The sequence below is a fragment of the Gigantopelta aegis genome, chromosome 8 (genome assembly GCF_016097555.1).
Source record: "Gigantopelta aegis isolate Gae_Host chromosome 8, Gae_host_genome, whole genome shotgun sequence".
NCBI lineage: Eukaryota > Metazoa > Mollusca > Gastropoda > Neomphalida > Peltospiridae > Gigantopelta > Gigantopelta aegis.
In genome coordinates, this window is record NC_054706.1 from 4,512,546 (window position 1) to 4,540,169 (window position 27,624).

The 27,624-nt window shown below is 38.8% G+C and overlaps 1 protein-coding gene across 4 annotated transcripts in view; it reads left to right on the forward strand.

The window, feature by feature from the left end:
- LOC121379444 (TATA element modulatory factor-like) overlaps positions 1 to 27,624 on the forward strand; it is a 66,777-nt gene that overhangs the window by 30,640 nt on the left and 8,513 nt on the right. For all 4 annotated transcript variants that reach the window (XM_041508087.1, XM_041508086.1, XM_041508084.1 and 1 more), the window contains 14 exons: positions 1,478 to 1,595; positions 3,341 to 3,396; positions 5,830 to 5,900; positions 7,963 to 8,059; positions 10,526 to 10,611; positions 11,588 to 11,649; positions 12,905 to 12,969; positions 16,555 to 16,804; positions 17,299 to 17,353; positions 17,720 to 17,821; positions 24,013 to 24,205; positions 24,534 to 24,603; positions 25,711 to 25,803; positions 26,587 to 26,697. In XM_041508087.1, the coding sequence (XP_041364021.1) occupies positions 1,478 to 1,595; positions 3,341 to 3,396; positions 5,830 to 5,900; positions 7,963 to 8,059; positions 10,526 to 10,611; positions 11,588 to 11,649; positions 12,905 to 12,969; positions 16,555 to 16,804; positions 17,299 to 17,353; positions 17,720 to 17,821; positions 24,013 to 24,205; positions 24,534 to 24,603; positions 25,711 to 25,803; positions 26,587 to 26,697 (1,429 nt within the window). The remainder of the gene's footprint in view (positions 1 to 1,477; positions 1,596 to 3,340; positions 3,397 to 5,829; positions 5,901 to 7,962; positions 8,060 to 10,525; positions 10,612 to 11,587; positions 11,650 to 12,904; positions 12,970 to 16,554; positions 16,805 to 17,298; positions 17,354 to 17,719; positions 17,822 to 24,012; positions 24,206 to 24,533; positions 24,604 to 25,710; positions 25,804 to 26,586; positions 26,698 to 27,624) is intronic.

Consider the following 27,624-nt stretch of genomic DNA (forward strand, 5'->3'; position numbering starts at 1 on the left):
TGTTGTATTCTCAGAAGTACTGTAGTATCCTTAGAAAGGGATCACTTATGTCACACCCACTTCATGCACAATTTTCAGAATGCCATGGTATGTGCTATCCTGTCTGTGGGATAGTGCATATGAAAGGTCCCTTGCTACTAGTGGAAAAAAATTTGACATCCAGTAGCCAATGATTAACAAATCAATGTGCTGTAGTGGTGTTTGGGGGGGGGGGGGGGGGGGGGGGAGGGAAGGGAATTAAAATGTTCAGAAAGTGAGTACTGTCACACCCATTGATTGTAGTATTCTTAGAATGTGATTACTGTCACACCCATTTCATACACAATTCTCAGAAAGTGGGTACTGTCACGCCCATTTCATACACAATTCTCAGAAAGTGGGTACTGTCACGCCCATTTCATACACATTTCTCAGAAAGTGAGTACTGTCACACCCATTTCATGCACAATTCTCAGAAAGTGGGTACTGTCACACCCATTTCATACACAGTTCTCAGAAAGTGGGTACTGTCGCACCCATTTCATACACAGTTCTCAGAAAGTGGGTACTGTCACACCCATTTCATACACATTTCTCAGAAAGTGAGTACTGTCACACCCAATTCATGCACAATTGTCAGAATGTGAGCACGGTTAGAATGATTGCATGTTATAATGTAAGGGTTACATTACAGGTTTACCAGTTTATTGCAGTATTACAATATGATTAACCTCAAAACAGTTGGATTTAGAAACCAGTCATACCTATATTTAGTGATTGATCACTAGTGACATGATGTTTGTTTGTATTGTTTAGTGATTGATCACTAGTGATTGATAATGTTTGAGTATATTGTTTAGTGATTAATCAATAGTGATTGCTGATGTTTGTGTGTATTGTTTAGTGATTGTTCACTAGTAATTGCTGATGTTTGTGTATTGTTTAGTGATTGATTGCTGGTGTTTGTGTGTGTAGTTTAGTGATTGATCACTAGTGATTGCTGGTGTTTGTGTGTGTTGTTTAGTGATTGATCACTAGTGATTGCTGGTGTTTGTATGTCGTTTAGTGATTGATCACTAGTGATTGCTAGTGTTTGTGTGTGTCGTTTAGTGATTGATCACTAGTGATTGCTGGTGGTTGTGGGTGTCGTTTAGTGATTGATTACTAGTGATTGCCTGTGTTTGTGTGTGTCGTTTAGTGATTGATCACTAGTGATTGCCGGTGTTTGTGTGTTTTTTAGTGATTGATCACTTGTGATTGCCGATGTTTGTGTATGTTCTTTAGTGATTGCAGATGTTTGTGTGTATTGTTTAGTGATTGATCACTAGTGATTGCCAATGAGTGTGTTGTTTAGTGATTGATCACTAGTGATTGCTGGTGTTTGTGTGTATTGTTTAGTGATTGCTGGTGTTTGTGTGTATTATTTAGTGATTGCTGGTGTTTTTGTGTGTTGGTTAGTGATTGATCACTAGTGATTGCTGGCGTTTGTGTGTTACAGTCAACTGCAGCAGATGGAGGAGCTGCGCGACTCGGAGATGGCTGACCTGAACACGCTGACCGAGGAGTTCACCAAGAGACTGTCCGAGTCCGAACACAAAACACAGACGGTTCTCAGGGTAACAGTATATTATACAAAACACAGACGGTTCTCGGGGTAACAGTATATTATACAAAACACAGATGGTTCTCAGGGTAACAGTATATTCTACAAAACACAGGTGGTTCTCAGGGTAACAGTATATTCTACAAAACACAGACAGTTCTCAGGGTAACTAGTGATTTCCCTAGAAATCTGGCAAGATATGGTAGACCAAACACTTTTGGGGCATTTTCACCATTTTCGAGGCACTTGTGAAAATACACAAACATTAATTGAAATAAACATTAATGTAATTTATGTGCTTGCTTTAATAAATGAATGGCAAAAAATATAAAAGGAATATTTTATAAATTAATAACACCTTTTTGGGTGTTTTACAAAGGCAATTTTAGAATTAATTACTGAAAAAGGCTTGTTTAATCTCAGGGCAGCATGGCGCTGATTAAGGCAAGATGGTGCTAGACTATTGAGGCATGGTGCTGCACCATGCTAAAACAAGCTAGGGAAAACACTAGTAACAGTATATTCTACAAAACACAGACGGTTCTCAGGGTAACAGTATATTCTACAAAACACAGACGGTTCTCAGGGTAACAGTATATTCTACAAAACACAAGCAGTTCTCAGGGTAACAGTATATTCTACAAAACACAGGTGGTTCTCAGGGTAACAGTATATTCTACAAAACACAGACGGTTCTCAGGTTAACAGTATATTCTAAAACACAAGCAGTTCTCAGGGTAACAGTATATTCTACAAAACACAGGCGGTTCTCAGGGTAACAGTATATTCTACAAAACACAAGCAGTTCTCAGGTTAACAGTATATTCTACAAAACACAAGCAGTTCTCAAGGTAACAGTATATTCTACAAAACACTGGCGGTTCTCAGGGTAACAGTATATTCTACAAAACACAAGCAGTTCTCAGGTTAACAGTATATTCTACAAAACACAAGCAGTTCTCAGGGTAACAGTATATTCTACAAAACACAAGCAGTTCTCAGGGTAACAGTATATTCTACAAAACACAGACGGTTCTATGGGTAACAGTATATTCTACAAAACACAAGCAGTTCTCAGGGTAACAGTATATTCTACAAAACACAAGCAGTTCTCAGGGTAACAGTATATTCTACAAAACACAGACGGTTCTCAGGGTAACAGTATATTCTACAAAACACAAGCAGTTCTCAGGGTAACAGTATATTCTACAAAACACAGGCGGTTCTCAGGGTAACAGTATATTCTACAAAACACAGACAGTTCTCAGGTTAATAGTATATTCTACAAAACACAAGCAGTTCTCAAGGTAACAGTATATTCTACAAAACACTCTTTCTCCAACATCATGAACTTGGAAAATGGAATTCCCCAGGGTTCTGTCATTGCTCCCACACTGTTTAGTATCTTTATTAATGATTTGGTTAAAGCAATGACAAATAAAAATTACTCTGATAATACTAACTTTAACATTGGCCTTTTTGCCGATGATACAGCATATTGTAATTCGGTCCAAACACAAAATGCACACTGTTCTTAGGGTAACAGTATATTACAAATCAGTTACTCATTCTCTTGATGTTGAAGGTACCAAATGAAGTTATTGGAGATAATGGTGGGTCAAGATAAACATAGGTTTGTGTGACCACTTCTCAGCCTTGAGGTATCCTCAACTAATGAGATAACAAGAGTCGAGATATTAGTATTATCATACATTGGTATTGCGAAGGAAGTATCCAATTATATATTTTTATTTCCAGGAAAAAGAGAGCATCAAGCAGCAGTTAGAAACTACACAAAGAGAACTAACTAAAAGGTGTGTATGTATTATACTTAGAAACTACACAAAGAGAGCTAACTAAGAGGTGTGTATGTATTATACTTAGAAACTACACAAAGAGAGCTAACTAAAAGGTGTGTATGTATTGCAGTTAGAAACTACACAAAGAGAGCTAACTAAAAGGTGTGTATGTATTATACTTAGAAACTAAGGTGTGTATGTATTATACTTAGAAACTACACAAAGAGAGCTAACTAAAAGGTGTGTATGTATTATACTTAGAAACTACACAAAGAGAGCTAAGAGGTGTGTATGTATTACAGTTAGAAACTACACAAAGAGAGCTAAGAGGTGTGTATGTATTACAGTTAGAAACTACACAAAGAGAGCTAAGAGGTGTGTATGTATTACAGTTAGAAACTACACAAAGAGAGCTAACTAAGAGGCGTGTATGTATTGCAGTTAGAAACTACACAAAGAGAGCTAACTAAGAGGCGTGTATGTATTGCAGTTAGAAACTACACAAAGAGAGCTAAGAGGCATGTATGTATTGCAGTTAGAAACTACACAAAGAGAGCTAACTAAGAGGCGTGTATGTATTGCAGTTAGAAACTACACAAAGAGAGCTAACTAAGAGGTGTGTATGTGTTATAGTTAGAAACTACACAAAGAGAGCTACTAAAAGGTGTGTCTGTATTATAGTTAGAAACTACACAAAGAGAGCTAAGAGGTGTGTATATGTTATAGTTAGAAACTACACAAAGAGAGCTAAGAGGTGTGTCTGTGTTATAGTTAGAAACTACACAAAGAGAGCTAAGAGGTGTGTATGTTTTACAGTTAGAAACTACACAAAGAGAGCTAACTAAGAGGTGTGTATGTATTACAGTTAGAAACTACACAAAGAGAGCTAAGAGGTGTGTATGTATTAAAGTTAGAAACTACACAAGGGGAGCTAACTAAGAGGTGTGTATGTATTACAGTTAGAAACTACACAAAGAGAGCTAACTAAGAGGTGTGTATGTATTACAGTTAGAAACTACACAAAGAGAGCTAACTAAGAGGTGTGTGTGTGTTGTAGTTAGAAACTACACAAAGAGAGCTAAGAGGTGTGTATGTGTTGTAGTTAGAAACTACACAAAGAGAGCTAACTAAGAGGTGTGTATGTATTACAGTTAGAAACTACACAAAGAGAGCTAAGAGGTGTGTATGTATTATAGTTAGAAACTACACAAAGAGAGCTAAGAGGTGTGTCTGTATTGCAGTTAGAAACTACACAAAGAGAGCTAACTAAGAGGCGTGTATGTATTACAGTTAGAAACTACACAAAGAGAGCTAAGAGGTGTGTATGTATTGCAGTTAGAAACTACACAAAGAGAGCTAAGAGGTGTGTATGTATTATAGTTAGAAACTACACAAAGAGAGCTAACTAAGAGGCGTGTATGTATTACAGTTAGAAACTACACAAAGAGAGCTAACTAAGAGGTGTGTATGTATTAAAGTTAGAAACTACACAAGGGGAGCTAACTAAGAGGTGTGTATGTATTACAGTTAGAAACTTCACAAAGAGAGCTAACTAAGAGGTGTGTATGTATTATAGTTACAGACAAAACAAGCCATTTATTTATCAAGTAATGTATGTCCATGTGCTACTGAGTGTGCATTAAGGTGAGGAATCCCGAGTGTTTGTTTTTGTGGTCTGTTCGTACTGGCAGTCTTAATGTATGACATCTTTGAATCAGAATGTCTGTACGACTTGTGTGCCGACTGCTGGCTCCAGTTTTACATACCACAGGCTGTGAGCTAGACAGCAATCATTATCTGCACTTTGGTGAATTTAGTCAGAACATCCGAAGCTCTACATTAACTATCAACATCTGTGTGTCCTGTAGTACAAGTATATCACCTTTTTTACTTTTCTGTTTTGGCTTAGGTCTTTGACCTTTTTCTAACTTTTATTACAAACTCCGCCCACCCCAAACTTACCTCCCCTCTCCTGTTCCAGTCTTAGTCACTGGAGAAGTCAAGATTAAGCCCGTGAGAGGTGTGCTAGAAAACTTTGGGTTATATGAGCACGTGAAAAACAGTTCAAATTCAACTTTACTTCTCCCATCGGAAATGTTTCTGTCACACAAATGTTTTTATTTCTTCTCCAAAATCAGTTAATATTTAACTGGTCTTTTGTTAGGCAGCAAAACATCAACATGTCAGTAATGAAATATATTTGTCAAATTCAACTATAATTTGCATTTGGTAAGCTACGACATACAATACACAAACCGCCAGTACAGTAGACTAACTGTTAATGTTTGTGTGGTTTTGTTGTAGGTCGGCTGATGTAAACTTGCACACAATCCTAGCAGTAGACTAACTGTTAATGTTTGTGTGGTTTTATTGTAGGTCGGCTGATGTAAACTTGCATGCAGTCCTAGCAGTAGACTAACTGTTAATGTTTGTGTGGTTTTATTGTAGGTCGGCTGATGTAAACTTGCACGCAGTCCTAGCAGAGAAGGATGAAATTATAGCAGAACTTCGACAAGAAGGTTAGTATTTGGGGGGTTTCAGTGATAGCATGGAAACGTTGTCTTTCAAATTACTATGCACTTCTGAATAATGGTGCGTGTGTGTGTGCATGTATGTGTGCGTGTGTGTGCATTTACTTATTTGTGTGTAGGAGATGATCTGTTGGAACATATTTATCTTTTTGTTCCCAAAACTATTTTCATGCACTAACTTTCCTCTTTCATTTGAACTTATTTTCGTGCCTATATCCAATTAAGGTTCAAGCACGCTGTCTTGGCACATACCTCAGCTATCTGGGTTGTCTGTCCAGGACAGTGGGTTAGTTGTTGGTGGTTAGTGAGAGAGAAGAGGGTGTAGTGGTCTTACATGTACCCACTGAGTCGTTAAAACTCACTCTGGGTTAACGTTAAAATGCCTATATGTTTAGATAGTTTCTCACAAACTGTAAGTCCTAAGTCAATGAAATTTGGTTTATAGTTGCACCGATGGCTGTTCAGGACAGTGGGTTAGTTGTTGGTGGTTAGTGAGAGAGAAGAGGGTGTAGTGGTCTTACATGTACCCACTGAGTCGTTAAAACTCGCTCTGGGTTAACGTTAAAATGCCTATATGTTTAGATAGTTTCTCACAAACTGTAAGTCCTAAGTCAATGAAATTTGGTTTATAGTTGCACCGATGGCTGTTCAGGACAGTGGGTTAGTTGTTGGTGGTTAGTGAGAGAGAAGAGGGTGTAGTGGTCTTACATGTACCCACTGAGTCGTTAAAACTCGCTCTGGGTTAACGTTAAAATGCCTATATGTTTAGATAGTTTCTCACAAACTGTAAGTCCTAAGTCAATGAAATTTGGTTTATAGTTGCACCGATGGCTGTTCAGGACAGTGGGTTAGTTGTTGGTGGTTAGTGAGAGAGAAGAGGGTGTAGTGGTCTTACATGTACCCACTGAGTCGTTAAAACTCGCTCTGGGTTAACGTTAAAATGCCTATATGTTTAGATAGTTTCTCACAAACTGTAAGTCCTAAGTCAATGAAATTTGGTTTATAGTTGCACCGATGGCTGTTCAGGACAGTGGGTTAGTTGTTGGTGGTTAGTGAGAGAGAAGAGGGTGTAGTGGTCTTACATGTACCCACTGAGTCGTTAAAACTCGCTCTGGGTTAACGTTAAAATGCCTATATGTTTAGATAGTTTCTCACAAACTGTAAGTCCTAAGTCAATGAAATTTGGTTTATAGTTACACCGATGGCTGTTCATCACAGTGCACTGAAAACATTTATTGTAGGCAAGACATTTAATTTCACAGAATTCTTGTGAATGGTGCTTTTTATTGGTTTGTTGATGACAAGAGTTTTCTTTAGTAGACAGCAGGTCGCCATTTCTTTGGCTGCTGCTGCTGCTACCATCTGCATGTAGGCGTCGGGTTTTCTCAAACAACATCCATGTGAACATCATGGATCTCAGTAATTGACGAAATGACCAGTGAAAACCAAATTTGTGAAACATCATTAAATTGTTAGTGTACAGGTGACGTTACCTATTGTTCACCTGTGATGTTTGTGTTTACAGGTGAGAAACTCTCCAAATAGTGTTAAATATATTGTTAGTGTATAGGTGACGTTACCTGTTGTTCACCTGTGATGTTTGTGTTTACAGGTGAGAAACTCTCCAAATAGTGTTAAATATATTGTTAGTGTATAGGTGATGTTACCTATTGTTCACCTGTGATGTTTGTGTTTACAGGTGAGAAACTCTCCAAATAGTGTTAAATATATTGTTAGTGTATAGGTGACGTTACCTGTTGTTCACCTGTGAAGTTGTTTGTGTTTGCAGGAGAGAAACTCTCCAAATAGTGTTAAATATATTGTTAATGTACAGGTGAATTTACCTGATGTTCACCTGTGATGTTTGTGTTTACAGGTGAGAAACACTCCAAATAGTGTTAAATATATTGTTAGTGTACAGGTGACGTTACCTGATGTTCACCTGTGATGTTTGTGTTTACAGGTGAGAAACTCTCCAAATAGTGTTAAATATATTGTTAGTGTACAGGTGACGTTACCTGTTCACCTGTGATGTTGTTTGTGTTTGCAGGTGAGAAACTCTCCAAACAGCAGCTTCAGAGCAATACAATCATCAAGAAACTGAGAGCAAAGGAGAAGGAGAACGACGCCCTTATCACCGGCCAAAAGTGAGTAGCGATAACACAGCCTGCGGTTTAAACAATATTTTATCACTGGCCAGAAGTGATTTGACGTAACACAGCCTGTGCTTTAAACAATATTTTATTACTGGTCAGAAGGGAGTTGACGTAACACAGCCTGTGCTTTGAACAATATTTTATCACCAGCCAGAAGTGAGTTGACATAACACAGCCTGTGCTTTAAACAATATTTTATTACCGGCCAGAAGTGAGTTGACATAACACAGCCTGCACTTTAAACAATATTTTATTACCAGCCAGAAGTGAGTCGAGATAACGCAGCCTGTGGTTTAAACAATATTTTATCACCGGCCAGAAGTGAGTTGACATAACACAGCCTGTGCTTTAAACAATATTTTATTACCGGCCAGAAGTGAGTTGACATAACACAGCCTGCACTTTAAACAATATTTTATTACCAGCCAGAAGTAAGTTGAGATAACGCAGCCTGTGGTTTAAACAATATTTTATCACTGGCCAAAAGTGAGTCGAGATAACGCAGCCTGTGCTTTAAACAATATTTTATTACCAGCCAGAAGTGAGTCGAGATAACGCAGCCTGTGGTTTAAACAATATTTTATCACTGGCCAGAAGTGAGTCGAGATAACGCAGCCTGCGCTTTAAACAATATTTTATTACCAGCCAGAAGTGAGTCGAGATAACGCAGCCTGTGGTTTAAACAATATTTTATCACCGGCCAGAAGTGAGTTGACATAACACAGCCTGTGCTTTAAACAATATTTTATTACCGGCCAGAAGTGAGTTGACATAACACAGCCTGCACTTTAAACAATATTTTATTACCAGCCAGAAGTGAGTCGAGATAACGCAGCCTGTGGTTTAAACAATATTTTATCACTGGCCAGAAGTGAGTTGACATAACGCAGCCTGTGCTTTAAACAATATTTTATTACCAGCCAGAAGTGAGTCGAGATAACGCAGCCTGTGGTTTAAACAATATTTTATCACCGGCCAGAAGTGAGTTGACATAACGCAGCCTGTGCTTTAAACAATATTTTATTACCGGCCAGAAGTGAGTTGACATAACACAGCCTGCACTTTAAACAATATTTTATTACCAGCCAGAAGTAAGTCGAGATAACGCAGCCTGTGGTTTAAACAATATTTTATCACTGGCCAAAAGTGAGTCGAGATAACGCAGCCTGTGCTTTAAACAATATTTTATTACCAGCCAGAAGTGAGTCGAGATAACGCAGCCTGTGGTTTAAACAATATTTTATCACCGGCCAGAAGTGAGTTGACATAACGCAGCCTGTGCTTTAAACAATATTTTATTACCAGCCAGAAGTGAGTCGAGATAACGCAGCCTGTGGTTTAAACAATATTTTATCACCGGCCAGAAGTGAGTTGACATAACGCAGCCTGTGCTTTAAACAATATTTTATTACCAGCCAGAAGTGAGTCGAGATAACGCAGCCTGTGGTTTAAACAATATTTTATCACTGGCCAGAAGTGAGTCGAGATAACGCAGCCTGCGCTTTAAACAATATTTTATTACCGCCACATTTGCGGTTTTGAGATCAGCCAACGGGCATACTTCTATCTTAAGGCTTGTCCCGAACTAACCTGTGATGATTGCTTTGTCATTTTACTGCCAAATAGCGTGGCAGGCCATCGGTCTACAGGCTGGTAGGTACTGGGTTCGGATCCCAGTCGAGGCATGGGATTTTTAATCGAGATACCGACTCCAAACCCTGAGTGAGTGCTCCGCAAGGCTCAATGGGTAGGTGTAAACCACTTGCACCGACCAGTGATCCATAACTGGTTCAACAAAGGCCATGGTTTGTGCTATCCTGCCTGTGGGAAGCGCAAATAAAAGATCCCTTGCTGCCTGTCGAAAAAAGAGTAGCCTATGTGGCGACAGCGGGTTTCCTCTTCAAAACAGTGTCAAAATGACCATATGTTTGACGTCCAATAGCCGATGATAAAATAAAAAATCAATGTGCTCTAGTGGCGTCGTTAAATAAAACAAACTTTACTTTTTTATTACTGCCAAATAGAGATATTTTCATATAGGTAACATTGAGTGAAATGTTTGAAAATATCAATGAAAATAGAACACTAGTGTCTTTCCAATTTTAAAAAGTGTTTTATCCCACATGTCCAACCAGAGGGGACCATATGTTTTGTTTCTGTCAGTCATCCATCCATTTGTCTGTTTGTCTGTCTGTCTGTTTGCCCAAATATAGTTTTCTGAAGGTTTTTTTTTACAATGTCTATGAGGTTGAAATTTTATGTACAACTTTATCCTGTAGAGTTACAGATCAAAGTTCAACATTCGTGGAGATTGGCCTATTTGTGACAGAGTTATTGCCCTTGAACATACTAGATGGGGGAAAATCCATTGCTTAGCAGTACTCTCCGAATGCTTGTTTATTTTAATTCTCCATCTGATGACATTCAAGATTTACTATTTCTCTTTGTTTTGTGTAGAACAAAGCTGGAAACTCTAACCAAAGAGGTTGAACATCTGAGGAAAGTTTGTTCCTCAAAAGAAGATTTAGAAGTTAAACAGACTGGTGGGTCACATATTCTTACTACTTTCACTTTCACTTCAATTAATGTCTATTATTTTTAACAAATCAACACTTCAAATGCTGCTGCTGGGGGCTGCCATTTTGGTATCATGTGATCAAAATCTAGCCTCTCCTTGGTAATTTAAATTACACTGAAGGCACACACACGTACATGTATGCAGTGTATGATGTGCAGTTAGATATAACAAAATCGTACATATTTGATTGGAAGAATTTCCATCACATGCAAAGAAGATCACGCTGTGGACTAAACACTTGGTGTAGTTATGTATGATCTTCATCACACTTTGTCACAAGGGTCGGCATTGTGCATTACATTCACACACAGCTCAGATATTTAGTAAAAGTTACTACCTTGCCAGTTATTGTACTTTATTAAGCCAGCGGTCACTCATAATGAGAAAATTTTGTTTTCATTTTTTCTCAAAGAAATATTCTGCATTAGTGTAATGTACAACACTTACAAACCATTGACCGTGTCGGAATTAAAGATGACATCATCACGATTTAGCAAACAAACAAAATGACATCACGTAGTTTAAAGAGTTACAACTCTTTGTTTTCAATGTTTAATTTGTAATAAAATGTTTACTTAATGCAATGCATTATAGATTTTTTAAAACAGAATAAATATAACTTTGGTTTTTGAAACATTATCCATAACCGTGATTAAAATAGAAAGTTGTAGCAATATTCAGAGCAGTGTGAAGTGGTTTACATCATTTCTATATACATGCACATTTAGTACATCGAAAATAAAGGGCTTTTAGAGAGAGAAAAATAGCTAAAGCTCATGATAATTATTTCACTTGGGACATAAACTAATAACTTGTTTATTATCCTCCATTTATTGTAATTGTGAAGTCTCTTAAGGCCTAAGTTAACCAGTTTTTGGTGTAAACTGAAAAGGCCAAATAAAGATTAATTTTTATTTGTTGTATTTTGTTTCTTGTTACAGAAGCAATTAATCAGCTGAATCTGGCCATTCAGAAACAGATGAAAGAAACAGAAACACTGAAGGTATGTGGGGCTTTTATGGACGTGTTGTGCTGGGTCAGTTACTGTAAAACGTTAACAGGTGGATGCAGAAGTCAAACTAGGATCGAAATGTTATGATGAACACTGAATTACATAGTTCATAGTTCACGCTGTATATGGATCTATGCTTATAACATTTTGAGTCTAAGCTGAAATCTTTAATGATGTCATTTGCATGCAGTTTGTATGATGTTGCCATGACGTTAGAGTCTCAGACTCTTTTTAGAGTCTAGAGTCTAGACTCAACATTTTATAAGCAATAGGCCTGGGCCCCCATTCCACAAAGTGATCTTAACCCTAAGATCACCTTAAGTGCATAACTACTGTATACCCTTAACCTTCTGACTACTGTAGGCGAGATATCTCACCTGACGTCATGCCAGTCGACTTACTGTACACTGTATACAGTGCATTCCCCAATTCATATTTCCCGCTGTTTTGCACACGGCACTCACCAGAAATGGAAATATAATTTTAAAAAGAAGAGATTACTTAACACGATAGTGGCTTTTGTTTTGTTTTTTTAAATGGAAAATACCTTGGAATTTTGAGTTCGAAAAGTGGTTTTCGGCAAGTATTTTTGGCATGGCGGCATGTCATGGTCATTTTCAGTGATCGATAGCAGATTGTGACAGTTAATTTGATAATAAATTTATTAATTTTACCAACAACAAAAATCACCAAATATTGGGATATGAGTTGTAGTTTGGTTTTTAAAAACAATTCTGGTCAGAAAACCACTGTTATCGGGAATAATGGACAGCTGGCCACAAATGCCCGTAAGTAAACCAATTTTTTTCCCCCCTGATTTTAATCAATATTAATTGATCTAAATTATCATAAAAATTAGAAAAACCCACAAAAATAATACTTAACGATTCAAATATGAACTTTAATTTCATGTATTTATAAAACATTTAAGTGAATATTTATGAGTAAAAATTATAAACTTGTACCCACTTAACGTGGGTTTTGTCAAAAATGAATCCACTAGTCTAAAGGTTAAGATAGCTTTGTGGAATGGGGCCCACGACTCTTTGAGTTAAGATTTGAGTCTGTAGGAACATTTTAGGCTTGAGTTAAGATTTGAGTCTGTAGGAACATTTTAGGCTTGAGTTAAGATTTGAGTCTGTAGGAACATTTTAGTCTTGAGTTAAGACTAAAGTTTTGAGCATGAACCCAGGTGTAATATAAAATGGAGGTATTTAGTATATAGTTGGATGTGTTTTGTTTTCAGGGTGAACTGGAAGAAGCGTACGACAAGGCTCGCAGTTTACAGGTCACGCTTGATGGCTCTTACAAGTACGTCATGGTTTTGTCATTTGAGATAACGTACAGCATTTGGGATCTAGATCTGTGCTTACTTTGTATAGTTAGACCAATGTTTATCATTTGTGATTGGGTTTAAATGTGTATTTTTTACATTGTTCACGTTTTGTATTTAGGTTTGTGTTTAAGTTTTGTATTTAGGTCTGTGTTTAAGTTTTGTTTAGCTCTGTGTTTAAGTTTTGTGTTTAGGTATGTATTTAAGTTTTGTATTTAGGCCTGTGTCTAAGTTTTGTGTTTAGGTCTGTGTTTAAGTTTTTTGGTTGATGTCTGTGTTTAAGTTTGTATTTAGGTCTATGTTTAAATTTTTTACTCCTCTACCATTACAACCAGAGACAACTATAGGTTTCATCTCTGACTATCTGTCTAACATATAGTTTTCAGAATTATTTTTTTTATAATGCTTAAAAATATTGAGTTAAAAAAGTATAAATATATACTCTTCAAAAGAAGAAACGCAAAACCACATTGTCGTAACATTTGGAGAATTGATTTAATTATTGAATGGTGAGTCCGATAATTACCAAATGTTGCAGGATTGTTCACAATTCACTCTAGTCCATTGTGAGTAAGTGATAGGACACACCACCAAGGTCAAGGTCATCTGGAGTCAATACCGGGTGTGGCCTCCGCGTGTGTTGACAACTGCCTGGCACCGCCTGCCCATTGAAGCAACCAGAGTACGGATGACGTCCCGGGGGATGGTGGCCCACTCGGCCTGCAAGGCTGCTGCCAGCTCGGGCAGGGTCTGGGGCTGTGGTTGTCGCTGTCGGAGGCGTCGGTCCAACTCGTCCCATAGATGCTCAATTGGGTTCAAATCCGGTGATATCGATGGCCAAGGAAGGACATTAATGTTGTTGTTCTGTAGGAAAGCCGTTGTGAGACGTGCTGTGTGAGGCCTGGCGTTGTCATGTTGGAACACTGCGTTGGCGTTGGCCATAACTGGAACGATGTGTGGCCGGAGGATCTGGTCAATGTAGCCCTGTGCATTCAGGTTGCCCTGCACGTGGACCAGGTCAGTTCTGCCAGTGTGTGAGATGGCTGCCCACACCATGACACTACCCCCGCCGAATCTGTCCACTTCCTGCACGCAGTTTGCCGCATAACGTTCACCACGACGCCTATACACGCGACATCTTCCATCATGACGTCGGAGCAGAAATCGGGACTCGTCACTGAACCACACCTGTCTCCATCGCAGTTGAGGCCATTGTCGATGAATCTGGCACCACTGCAGTCGGAGTCGACGGTGTTGTGGTGTTAAGATGACACCTCGAACTGGACGTCTGGCACGAATTCCTACCTCACGTAGGCGGTTCCGTACGGTCTGGTCGGATATCCTGCGCAAACCTGATATTGCTGTGGAGGTGGCAGTAGTCAATCGTTCCCGAAGGTGGCGTACCCGGATGTAGCGGTCCTGCCCGGGGGTAGTGACCCGTGGTCGACCGGATCTAGGGAGGTCACGTGTTGATCCATGTTGCTGGAGATGGTGCTTGGGGACACATGGAATGCCCTGGCAACGGCCGTTCTGGATTCGCCTGCGTCTAGTCGGCCGATGGCATTGTTTCTCTGCGGTTCACTGAGACGTGGCATGTCCTGGATTGTCAACTGTCGGCCAGATACAGAGGCCAGGCAAGCGAACACCCTGCACTTTTATACTGTTGGTGTCCATGTTGCACGTGCAGACAACGCACGTGCAGTGGTGACATGGTTTGCACGTGGCTGCGTTTTTGCGAATATTCACATTTTGGAACTTTATTGTACAGTAGCTGCGTTTTATCGAATGTAACCGTGGGAATGTGTTTGGGACATGCAATGACCTTATATTCACAAAGCATGAACCGGTAGGAAACATATAATCGGAGTTATAACCCATTTGTACCCTTTTGCGTTTCTTTTTTTGAAGAGTATATATATATATAGCTTTACTGTGTAGAGTTATCGATCACATTTGTCTATGAGTTATGACAGTTGAACTTAGGAGATACCAACATTTGCTGGGCCTCATAGGCAACATGTCTTGCTTTAGCATCTGTACATATGTTGTTAAATTTCAATATATAGTTAACTGTCATGTGTTTGACACTTCAGAGAGATCACTGTGTTAAAATTTAATTTCAGTATGTAGTTAACTGACGTGCATTGGACATATAGATCACTGTGTTAAAGTTTAATTTCAGTATGTAGTTAACTGACGTGCATTGGACATATAGATCACTGTGTTAAAGTTTAATTTCAGTATGTAGTTAACTGACGTGCATTGGACATAGAGATCACCGTGTTAAAGTTTAATTTCAGTATGTAGTTAACTGACGTGTATTTGACATAGAGATCGCTGTGTTAAAGTTTAATTTCAGTATGTAGTTAACTGATGTACATTGGACATATAGATCACTGTGTTAAAGTTTAATTTCAGTATGTAGTTAACTGACGTGTATTGGACATAGAGATCACCGTGTTAAAGTTTAATTTCAGTATGTAGTTAACTGACGTGTATTTGACATAGAGATCACCGTGTTAAAGTTTAATTTCAGTATGTAGTTAACTGATGTACATTGGACATATAGATCACTGTGTTAAAGTTTAATTTCAGTATGTAGTTAACTGACGTGTATTGGACATAGAGATCGCTGTGTTAAAGTTTAATTTCAGTAACTTTGTAGTCAACTGATGTGTATTTAGGTAAGTGATAAAGTTTAATTTCAGTATGTAGTTAACTGACGTGTATTTGACACTTCAGAGAGATCGCTGTGTTAAAGTTTAATTTCAGTAACTTTGTAGTCAACTGATGTGTATTTAGGTAAGTGATAAAGTTTAATTTCAGTATGTAGTTAACTGACGTGTATTTGACACTTCAGAGAGATCGCTGTGTTAAAGTTTAATTTCAGTAACTTTGTAGTCAACTGATGTGTATTTAGGTAAGTGATAAAGTTTAATTTCAGTATGTAGTTAACTGACGTGTATTTGACATAGAGATCGCTGTGTTAAAGTTTAATTTCAGTATGTAGTTAACTGACGTGTATTTGACATAGAGATCACTTTGTTAAAGTTTAATTTCAGTATGTAGTTAACTGAAGTACATTGGACATATAGATCACTGTGTTAAAGTTTAATTTCAGTATGTAGTTAACTGACGTGTATTTGACATAGAGATCACTGTGTTAAAGTTTAATTTCAGTATGTAGTTAACTGAAGTACATTGGACATATAGATCGCTGTGTTAAAGTTTAATTTCAGTATGTAGTTAACTGACGTGCATTGGACATATAGATCACTGTGTTAAAGTTTAATTTCAGTATGTAGTTAACTGACGTGTATTTGACATAGAGATCACTGTGTTAAAGTTTAATTTCAGTATGTAGTTAACTGAAGTACATTGGACATATAGATCACTGTGTTAAAGTTTAATTTCAGTATGTAGTTAACTGACGTGTATTGGACATAGAGATCGCTGTGTTAAAGTTTAATTTCAGTAACTTTGTAGTCAACTGATGTGTATTTAGGTAAGTGATAAAGTTTAATATCAGTATATAGCTAACTGACGTGTATTTGACACTTCAGAGAGATCGCTGAGTTACACCGGTTGAACGCAGCCCAGGACAGCAAGGCCCAGGAGGCGGCCCTGAGTGCGTCGCTCCACGTGCGCGAGGAACTCGAGATGTCCCTCGAGAAGGAGAAGCAGCGCTTCAAGTATGAGAAGGAGGCTCTGATCGTGCAGATCGAGGACCTGCGACTGGCCATGACGCGCGCCGAGCGCGACCACAATCGCAGAGAGGACATGCTACGTCAGGAGATCTCACACCTGCAACAGGTGACCACACCGGGATGTATTCAGAGAGCACGATGTTGTTGTTGTTTTAACACAGGTTTTGAATGTTGTAAATACAGTAAAAAAAAACCCTGTAAACCCTTGGGACCAAGTAAAATGTCCGGTTTTAAGAGGTATCTGGTTTAGAGAGTTTTAAGTTCTATACTGATTATTAAAAAGGGACCGTGAAAAAAATGTCTGGTTTATAGAGGGTCCGATTTTGCGAGGTTTCCCTGTATATATAGCTGTGTGTGTGTAAGATAGAAACAGGCTTTGTAAATTTGATCCTTCTTGTCAAGTCACTTCTTTGTCGTACTTCTGGAGAAAATATTTCCATGCTCATATCCAATTACGGTTGAAGAACACTATCCCCTGCACGCTCAGCTATCTGAGCTATCTGCCTAAGACGGTGGGTTTTAATTGCTAGTGGTTAGTGAGTGGGAAGTCGTGCAATGTCCTTCGACCTCATCACAGAACCAAATGTGTTGTATTTTCAGCAACTCCAAGAAGACGAAGCAAGAAACCAAGAGCTAGCACAGGCAGTTTCTTCTGGTGGGTGTTTTTTTAAAGTTTTTTTTTAATTTAAATAATTTTAAAAACAAAAATCATATCAAAACCCAGTTATGTGGCTTATCATTCTGTCAGTATATGTGTCCACTGTAACATTTCTTAGACATAATTGTTTTACCAAATGTCATGGTTACCATTATTCATATGACTGATGGACCTTTGCAGTTAGGTGACTTTTACTATATAATACATCCTCATGTTCAATGTACTTAAGAAGACTGCATATTTTTAATTGTATCAATATATCTATTTGATTTACGCTGGCTTTTGTGTTTTCTGTTGTGTTTGATGCCTTGTTGAAATTCCTCCAGTTCAGTGTAAGTTTTAGGACTATATATTTCTTTGCAGCTACGAAGCCGCTGCTGCGTCAGATCGAGAATCTTCAGTCAACATACTCCGCCCAGTCTCAGTCCTGGGAGAAAGTCGACAGAAGTCTCACAGAGCGACTCGGTACGACTGTTTATCTTCGTATAGCAGAAAACGATACAGGATTTTTCTAGGGAGAAGGGGTGCAAATTAAAAAAGGGTGCCTACAAAATTCCAAAGTACTGTGAATTATATAGACAATCTTCCCCCAAAACATCTATCCAACCAAAATATTACATCTGCCCCACTCAAACCAAATGAGTTCTTTGTGTTTCTCTGTTAACTGGCCTCAGACCACAATTAATTTCGCTATATGTTTCTATATAGCCTTAGTGGCTATAACATTTTTATTAATATCAGCAGGCCCGTGAAGTTTTGTATGTACCTTTGCCTGCATGGGGGACACATACCCTGAAAAGGACAACCCCTGTTGTCCAGCTCTTTCTCCCAGCATATTGGTTTAAACAGACACACCCTCTAAACCAGGCCGGAGTACACCCATTTTACACAAAAACCACTACTTTTGCATGGGCCGGAATTACCACAAACAAGTCTTCAATGTCAACAAGTTACACATGTTTACAAACTACATGCTATCCCCTGTCACTTCAGTCAAACAGTTGCCACTTCATAGCTGTCTGCCATGAAATAATCACAGTCAAACAGCAGACTACTTGCGCGGTGAAACTTCTGGATTTTGGACAACCAAATGGGAAGATAACTGTAATCTGAGGCCTATCAGTCCATTTTTTCCCCTAAAAACTGGCCCACACTAATGCATTCCAATGATATACATATTAAAGCAATGCTCGGTAAGTATCGGTATGTCACCTTTAAACTGAGAGTATACAGAGGCTGTGTTAAAACACCTACCACAGTGCCTTGCCATGGCCAATTTTAGCAATGGAAACTTGAGGGACACCAACTTCAAAATGTAATAACTTTATCAAATTTTGGAATTTCTTCATACAATGAGCAGCTATTTTTTCTTCTACATATGTTCTATCTGCACAGTGTTGTCTTGGAAAGATTTTGAAATATTTAAAGGAAAAAAAATCAATCATTAGATTTTACTTCATTTTTAATTAAATATTAAACTTAAATTTAAATTTTTGAGAAACAAAAAAATCTAAAACTGTAAAATTTTGCATTTTAGATATGATAAGTGGAGGCTTAGTAAAGACATGGTGACTGAATTCATGATACATTATTAGAAATGTGTCAGAGGGATGGTGAAAGTCACAAAATTGGGGCCACACACTAATTTCAGGGAAAATTAGACATGATAGGCCTCATATTCAATTTTGACCTGCTGTATTTACTTAATCTACTTCATTTACTGTATTAGACATGTAGCCACTTTGTAAAAGGCAAAACAGTCCATATAAATGCATATTAATATGAATATGCCCTACAGATATTACTTAGGTATACACCATAATATCTTTTTTGTTGACGACAACTTTGAAAATGAAGATTTTGTCACAAAATGCTGATATAAATCCTACCAAGAGGTACTTGCACCATATTTTTCAGTTTCCAGTGATAACTGTTAACAAGTGTAGTCATGTGCCAGTGTCTGGGATACCTCAGTGTAGTATTTCTTGATTGGAAGGATGTTTGTAGTAATGACCACTGAATATGCATTATGGATTATTCTGCCATATGTATTACAAGCCAAATGTTAACCTTTTTGGCACATTTTCTGCAATAAACTTGACAAGTATACCAGCATCTGATTACTGAACACAATAAATACATTCAGACAGCATAGAATATTAGCCTATTAGATTTTCTAAGGATAAAAAGACCATTTTTGAAAAATGACTGAAGTGTGTAATTTACATAAATGTAGGTGAAATGTATTATTAGAGTACTTAATCTTGTTAAAAACTGTATACTATTTATTTAAAGTGTTTAATTACATTTAGTAGTGATATATTCATTATATTTTAGATCTTCTGTCCAATTGCAATAATTGAGAAACTCATTAAAATTCAATATGTAAAAAAAAAAAAATCTCAATATTGACTAACAAAATCCAACTTTTGCTCTTTTTTACCAAATTATTAGCTCAAAACTGTTAAAAAATATTGCGACAACCTGTAGTAACATCAGAGGTCATGTTATGCTATTTTGGAGGATACTGAAATTTAAAAGTTGAAAATTTTAATTTTAATTTTTAATAAATTCAAAAAAAATGTTTTTTAATTTAATAAAATATTTAGAAAATAAATAAATTAGTTTTCATATTCCTTGTGGTATGCACAATCAGTCTGTGTAATTTCACCTCTCTGGTTATAATACTTTCATCAGAATCAAGCATTTAACCGGTGTAATGTGTGAACTATATCAGGCCTCAGACCACAATTAATTTCGCTATATGTTTCTATATAGCCTTAGTGGCTATAACATTTTTATTAATATCAGCAGGCCCGTGAAGTTTTGTATGTACCTTTGCCTGCATGGGGGACACATACCCTGAAAAGGACAACCCCTGTTGTCCAGCTCTTTCTCCCAGCATATTGGTTTAAACAGACACACCCTCTAAACCAGGCCGGAGTACACCCATTTTACACAAAAAGCACTACTTTTGCATGGGCCGGAATTACCACAAACAAGTCTTCAATGTCAACAAGTTACACATGTTTACAAACTACATGCTATCCCCTGTCACTTCAGTCAAACAGTTGCCACTTCATAGCTGTCTGCCATGAAATAATCACAGTCAAACAGCAGACTACTTGCGTGGTGAAACTTCCGGATTTTGGACAACCAAATGGGAAGATAACTGTAATCTGAGGCCAACTACTAGATTTACAGGGCACTTTGATGTTATAGTGGAGAATGTGCCAGTAGAGAGTATTAGAATAATTAAAATAACTAGCTATTAACCCGATCCACATGATGAGTGGGAAGAGCTTTGATGTTTTGGGTGGAGAATGTGCACCCTCGTTGACCTCTCGAGGACCTGTGCCAGTAGAGAGTATTAGAATAATTAAAATAACAGACTAGCTATTAACCCGATCCACACGATGAGTGGGAAGAGCTTTGATGTTTTGGGTGGAGAATGTGCACCCTCGTTGACCTCTCCAGGACCTGTGCCAGTAGAGAGTATTAGAATAATTAAAATAACAGACTAGCTATTAACCCGATCCACACGATGAGTGGGAAGAGCTTTGATGTTTTGGGTGGAGAATGTGCACCCTCGTTGACCTCTCGAGGACCTGTGCCAGTAGAGAGTATTAGAATAATTAAAATAACAGACTAGCTATTAACCCGATCCACACGATGAGTGGGAAGAGCTGTAGGTGAACACTTCCTCAAGTGAAAAACGTCTTAACAATCTGGTGTTAACGAAACAAACAAAGAGAGAGAACTTTTTTATTTAACGATGCACTCAACACATTTTATTTATGGATATATGGCGTTAGACATATGGTTATGGACCACACAGTTATATAGAGAGGAAACCTGCTGTCGCCACTTCATGGGCTACTCTTTTTTCGATTAGCAGCAAGGGATCTTTTATATGCACCATCCCACAAACAGGAGAGTACATACCACGGCCTTTGTTACACCAGTTGTGGAGCACTGGCTGGAAGTAGAAATAGCCTAATGGGCCACCGACGGGAATCGATCCTAAACCAATCGCACATTAAGCGAGCGCTTTACCACTGGGCTACGTCCCGCACCTATTAAATAAACATGTCTTATTTATTGTTTTTTAGTTAGTGTTGGATGTTTCTAGGCAATATTGCCATATATATTATGCATAAATACAGTAGGAGCACTTTTTAGTTAGTGTTGGATGTTTCTAGGCAAGATTGCCATATATATTATGCATAAATACAGTAGGAGCACTTTTTTAAAAAGTTGTAACACCTCCATAAAAATTAGTGCATTTGTTTTTGAGTTCAACAGTGTTTTTAATTATTAATACATACTAGTGTGGATGACATGAAGTGATTTTTTTTTCCAATTTAGTTAATATATACTCTTCAAAAAAAGAAACGCAAAAGGGTACAAATGGGTTATAACTCCGATTTTATGTTTCCTACCGGTTCATGCTTTGTGAATATAAGGTCATTGCATGTCCCAAACACATTCCCACGGTTACATTCGATAAAACGCAGCTACTGTACAATAAAGTTCCAAAATGTGAATATTCGCAAAAACGCAGCCACGTGCAAACCATGTCACCACTGCACGTGCGTTGTCTGCACGTGCAACATGAACACCGACAGTATAAAAGTGCAGGGTGTTCGCTTGCCTGGCCTCTGTATCTGGCCGACAGTTGACAATCCAGGACATGCCACGTCTCAGTGAACCGCAGAGAAACAATGCCATCGGCCGACTAGACGCAGGCGAATCCAGAACGGCCGTTGCCAGGGCATTCCATGTGTCCCCAAGCACCATCTCCAGACTGTGGGACCGTTACCAGCAACATGGATCAACACGTGACCTCCCTAGATCCGGTCGACCATGGGTCACTACCCCCGGGCAGGACCGCTACATCCGGGTACGCCACCTTCGGGAACGATTGACTACTGCCACCTCCACAGCCGCAGCAATACCAGGTTTGCGCAGGATATCCGACCAGACCGTACGGAACCGCCTACGTGAGGTAGGAATTCGTGCCAGACGTCCAGTTCGAGGTATCTTAACACCACAACACCGTCGACTCCGACTGCAGTGGTGCCAGATTCATCGACAATGGCTATCCAGAGGATGGGCCCGTGACAGACATGCTTGAAACCTTAGTGGTATATGAGCATGTAAATAAATATTGGAATGGAATGGAGACGGGTGTGGTTCAGTGACGAGTCCCGATTTCTGCTCCGACGTCATGATGGAAGATGTCGCGTGTATAGGCGTCGTGGTGAACGTTATGCGGCAAACTGCGTGCAGGAAGTGGACAGATTCGGCGGGGGTAGTGTCATGGTGTGGGCAGCCATCTCACACACTGGCAGAACTGACCTGGTCCACGTGCAGGGCAACCTGAATGCACAGGGCTACATTGACCAGATCCTCCGGCCACACATCGTTATCAGACTCACCATTCAATAATTAAATCAATTCTCCAAATGTTACGACAATGTGGTTTTGCGTTTCTTCTTTTGAAGAGTATATAAAACAGTATCTTGATTTAACAAGAAAAACGGAATTATTTGATTGATTACAAAAAGATTCGTAGCTAATCGTAGGTGACATTCAAATCAGCTGTGAACTGTTGTTAGTTCAATGATGAATAAACTGCTAATCGTAGGTGACATTCAAATCAGCTGTGAATTGTTGTTAGTATATTGATGAATAAACTGCTAATCGTAGGTGACGTTCAGAATCAGCTGTGAACTGTTGTTATTGTATTGATGAATAAACTGCTAACTGTAGGTGACATTCAGAATCAGCTGTGAACTGTTGTTAGTATATTGATGAATAAACTGCTAATCGTAGGTGACATTCAAATCAGCTGTGAATTGTTGTTAGTATATTGATGAATAAACTGCTAATCGTAGGTGACATTCAGAATAAGCTGTGAACTGTTGTTAGTATATTCATGAATAAACTGCTAATCATAGGTGACGTTCAGAATCAGCTGTGAACTGTTGTTATTGTATTGATGAATAAACTGCTAACTGTAGGTGACATTCAGAATCAGCTGTGAACTGTTGTTAGTATATTGACGAATAAACTTTTAATCGTAGGTGACATTCAGAATCAGCTGTGAACTGTTGTTATTGTATTGGTGAATAAACTGCTAACTGTAGGTGACATTCAGAATCAGCTGTGAACTGTTGTTAGTATATTGACGAATAAACTTTTAATCGTAGGTGACATTCAGAATCAGCTGTGAACTGTTGTTAATGTATTGATGAATAAACTGCTAACTGTAGGTGACATTCAGAATCAGCTGTGAACTGTTGTTGGTGTATTGATGAATAAACTGTTAACAGTAGGTGACATTCAGAATCAGCTGTGAACTGTTGTTGGTGTATTGATGAATAAACTGCTAATAGTAGGTGACGTTCAGAATCAGCTGTGAACTATTGTTGGTGTATTGATGAATAAACTGCTAACAGTAGGTGACGTTCAGAATCAGCTGTGAACTGTTGTTGGTATATTGATGAATAAACTGCTAACAGTAGGTGACGTTCAGAATCAGCTGTGAACTGTTGTTGGTGTATTGATGAATAAACTGCTAAACTTGGATGACATTCAGAATCAGTTGTGAACTGTTGTTGGTGTATTGATGAATAAACTGCTAATCGTAGGTGACGTTCAGAATCAGCTGGCGTTTTCTGTGGAGAAGGAGAGAACGGCCAATGAGAATGTGATGACTCTGACGACGCGCGTCACAGCACTCGACTCGCAGTGTTCTCGACTCAGACAGGAGAAAGCCCAGCTGTCGGCCCAGGCTGAGATGGACAAGGCAAACATCGAGATGTTGGAGGATGCCAAACACAGGTCACTTATCTTATTACCCTGAACATGGGGTATACTATTTTTTGTTCTCTAGGCAGGAAGCAGTGATACTGAGAGAGAGTGAGAGAGACAGAGAGAAAGAAAGAAGGAAAGAGAAGGGTAGAGTGGGAGGGTAGGAAGAGGAGATGGGAGGGAGGGAGAGAGAGAGATGTGAATGAGTTGTCACAAGTTGTTAAATGATTTGCATACAACTATTAAGCTATTTGCCAAAATATACAAATCATTTTCATTTTGCAATTTCACATTACATATGATTTTTATTTGAGCTGTTACAGTTCTAGTCTCTAAAGTGTGCTGTGATTGGTTACAGTGAGTTGGCTCAAGTTGAAGCAGTCAGAAACCAGATGTCGAAGGAAATGACTGAAGTGAAGAAACAAAAGGTAGGGTTCGTTGTATCATCTGCGTTCAACACAGTTTAACTGTCATCAAGGTGTTCACTGTGTTTCAGTGTAGGAAGGAAGTGTTTTATTTAACCACGCACTCAACACATTGTATTTACGCTTATATCGCCTCACACATATGGTTAAGGACCACACAGATATTGAGGGAAGGAAGGAAGTGTTTTATTTAACCACGCACTCAACACATTGTATTTACGCTTATATCGCCTCACACATATGGTTATGGACCACACAGATATTGAGGGAAGGAAGGAAGTGTTTTATTTAACCACGCACTCAACACATTGTATTTACGCTTATATCGCCTCACACATATGGTTATGGACCACACAGATATTGAGAGAAGAAACCCGCTGTCGCCACGTCATGAACTACTCTTTTCAATTAGCAGCAAGGGATCTTTTATATGCACCATCCCATAGACAGGATAGTACATACCACGGTCTTTGTTACACCAGTTGTGGAGCACTGGCTGAAACGAGAAATAGCCCAATGGTTCCACCGACGGGGATTGGTCCCAGACTGACCGTGTATCAAGCGAGCACTTTACTACTGGACTAGGTTCTGCCCCTTGTGTTTCATTGTAGGATGCTGTATATTTAAAGTGGGTAGCTATGTTAAGCACCGTCTTAAGTAAACAATGCAGTTAATCTGCAGTGACATGTAATCTGTAAAATGTAGCCAGCATACAAGTTAAACAGCCAATGAAATTCACCTGACTTATACGCCTGTCACATGCTAGATTTCGGTAATCTATTATGCAAATTCTAAGCCACAATTACATTAGTTTTTTGTGTTTTTCTTTAATAAAATATTTCACAATAATGTATGTACCTTTCCTTAAATACATGAACATTTGTCTTAATAACTGAAGAAAAACCCCTCAAAATACCCCCACCCACTAAAAACAACATAAACAAAACAAATCGTACCCCTTTAAAAAAACAAAAAACAACCAACAACAGAAACAACCAGTCTCAAAGCCAGAAATATTTGTTCAGCATTACCATTATGTTAGTGTTTGCTTTTTGAGTGTAGACCGTTGTCACCAGTTGTAACGTTCAGTCTCCTGTGATGTTGTTTCAGGTATTTCTTGAGACGCAGCTGGAAATGGAGAAAACTAAACTGGAATCTGAGAAGAGGAAAGTGACCATTCTCGAGGAGCAGTTGAGGATACTGGTGAGTCACAAATGAAGGTTTGCACAATTCATCAGCAACATAACAGTCTTTTAGCTGAGATTTATTTCGTTACTGGTTAAACATTAGAAAAGTGTTTTTGATGTGTGGGTTGAAATCGCTAATTGTATGGGGTAAGGTGGTAAATCGGGGCTCTTCAACCCGGACATCACCTAGTGTTCAAGGAATAATAAAAGTGTTTTTGAAGTGTGGGTTGAAATCGCTAATTGTGTGGGGTAAGGTGGTAAATCGCGACTCTTCAACCCGGACATCACCTAGTGTTCAAGGAATAATAATCGCTAATTGTATGGGGTAAGGTGGTAAATCGGGGCTATTCAACCCGGACATCACCTAGTGTTCAAGGAATAATAATCGCTAATTGTATGGGGTAAGGTGGTAAATCGGGGCTCTTCAACCCGGACATCACCTAGTGTTCGAGGAATAATAATCGTTAATTGTATGGGGTAAGGTGGTAAATCGGGGCTATTCAACCCGGACATCACCTAGTGTTCGAGGAATAATAAACAAAGGAAAAAAATGTATAATCCAAGCACAGAATGCCACAATGCATAAATTTTCTGTTTGATTAAAACATATTTTATTTATTTCATTTAATATACAAAAGGATTGGACACAGTTATCTGGCTTAGAAGACCCTCTTTTAATTAAGTATGATTTTAAACTTAAAAAGCATGATGAGATTTGGATTTCACCTACGACACCCTGCTAGTTTGGTTGTGTTTGTATTATTTGATTGGTAACAGTTCCGTGTTGTGTTTGTTCCAGGAGAAGGAACGTCCTCAGTCTCGTGGGACGCCGTCTCCTGTCTCTGTGTCCCGGACCGAGAGTGTGACCAGTCTCCACGACCAACCGTACTGGTTTACAACACTTCCACAGGTACGCTGTTCTTTCTCCATCACTGATAGCTGTACTGGTTTACAACACTTCCACAGTAACGCTGTTCTTTCTCCATCACTGATAGCTGTACTGGTTTACAACACTTCCACAGTAACGCTGTTCTTTCTCCATCGGTCATAGCCGTACTGGTTTACAACACTTCCACAGTAACACTGTTCTTTCTCCATCACTGATAGCTGTACTGGTTTACAACACTTCCACAGGTACGCTGTTCTTTCTCCATCGCTCTCCATTACTGATAGCTGTACTGGTTTACAACACTTCCACAGGTACGCTGTTCTTTCTCCATCACTGATAGCTGTACTGGTTTACAACACTTCCACAGTAACGCTGTTCTTTCTCCATCACTGATAGCTGTACTGGTTTACAACACTTCCACAGGTACGCTGTTCTTTCTCCATCACTGATAGCTGTACTGGTTTACAACACTTCCACAGTAACGCTGTTCTTTCTCCATCACTGATAGCTGTACTGGTTTACAACACTTCCACAGTAACGCTGTTCTTTCTCCATCACTGATAGCTGTACTGGTTTACAACACTTCCACAGTAATGCTGTTCTTTCTCCATCACTGATAGCTGTACTGGTTTACAACACTTCCACAGTAACCCTGTTCTTTCTCCATCACTGATAGCTGTACTGGTTTACAACACTTCCACAGGTACGCTGTTCTTTCTTCATCAGTCATAGCCGTACTGGTTTACAACACTTCCACAGGTACGCTGTTCTTTCTCCATCACTGATAGCTGTACTGGTTTACAACACTTCCACAGTAACGCTCTTCTTTCTCCATCAGTCATAGCCGTACTGCTTTACAACACTTCACAGGTACTGTTCTTTCTGCCGTACTGTTTTACAACACTTCACAGGTACACTGTTCTTTCTCCATCAGTCATAGCCGTACTG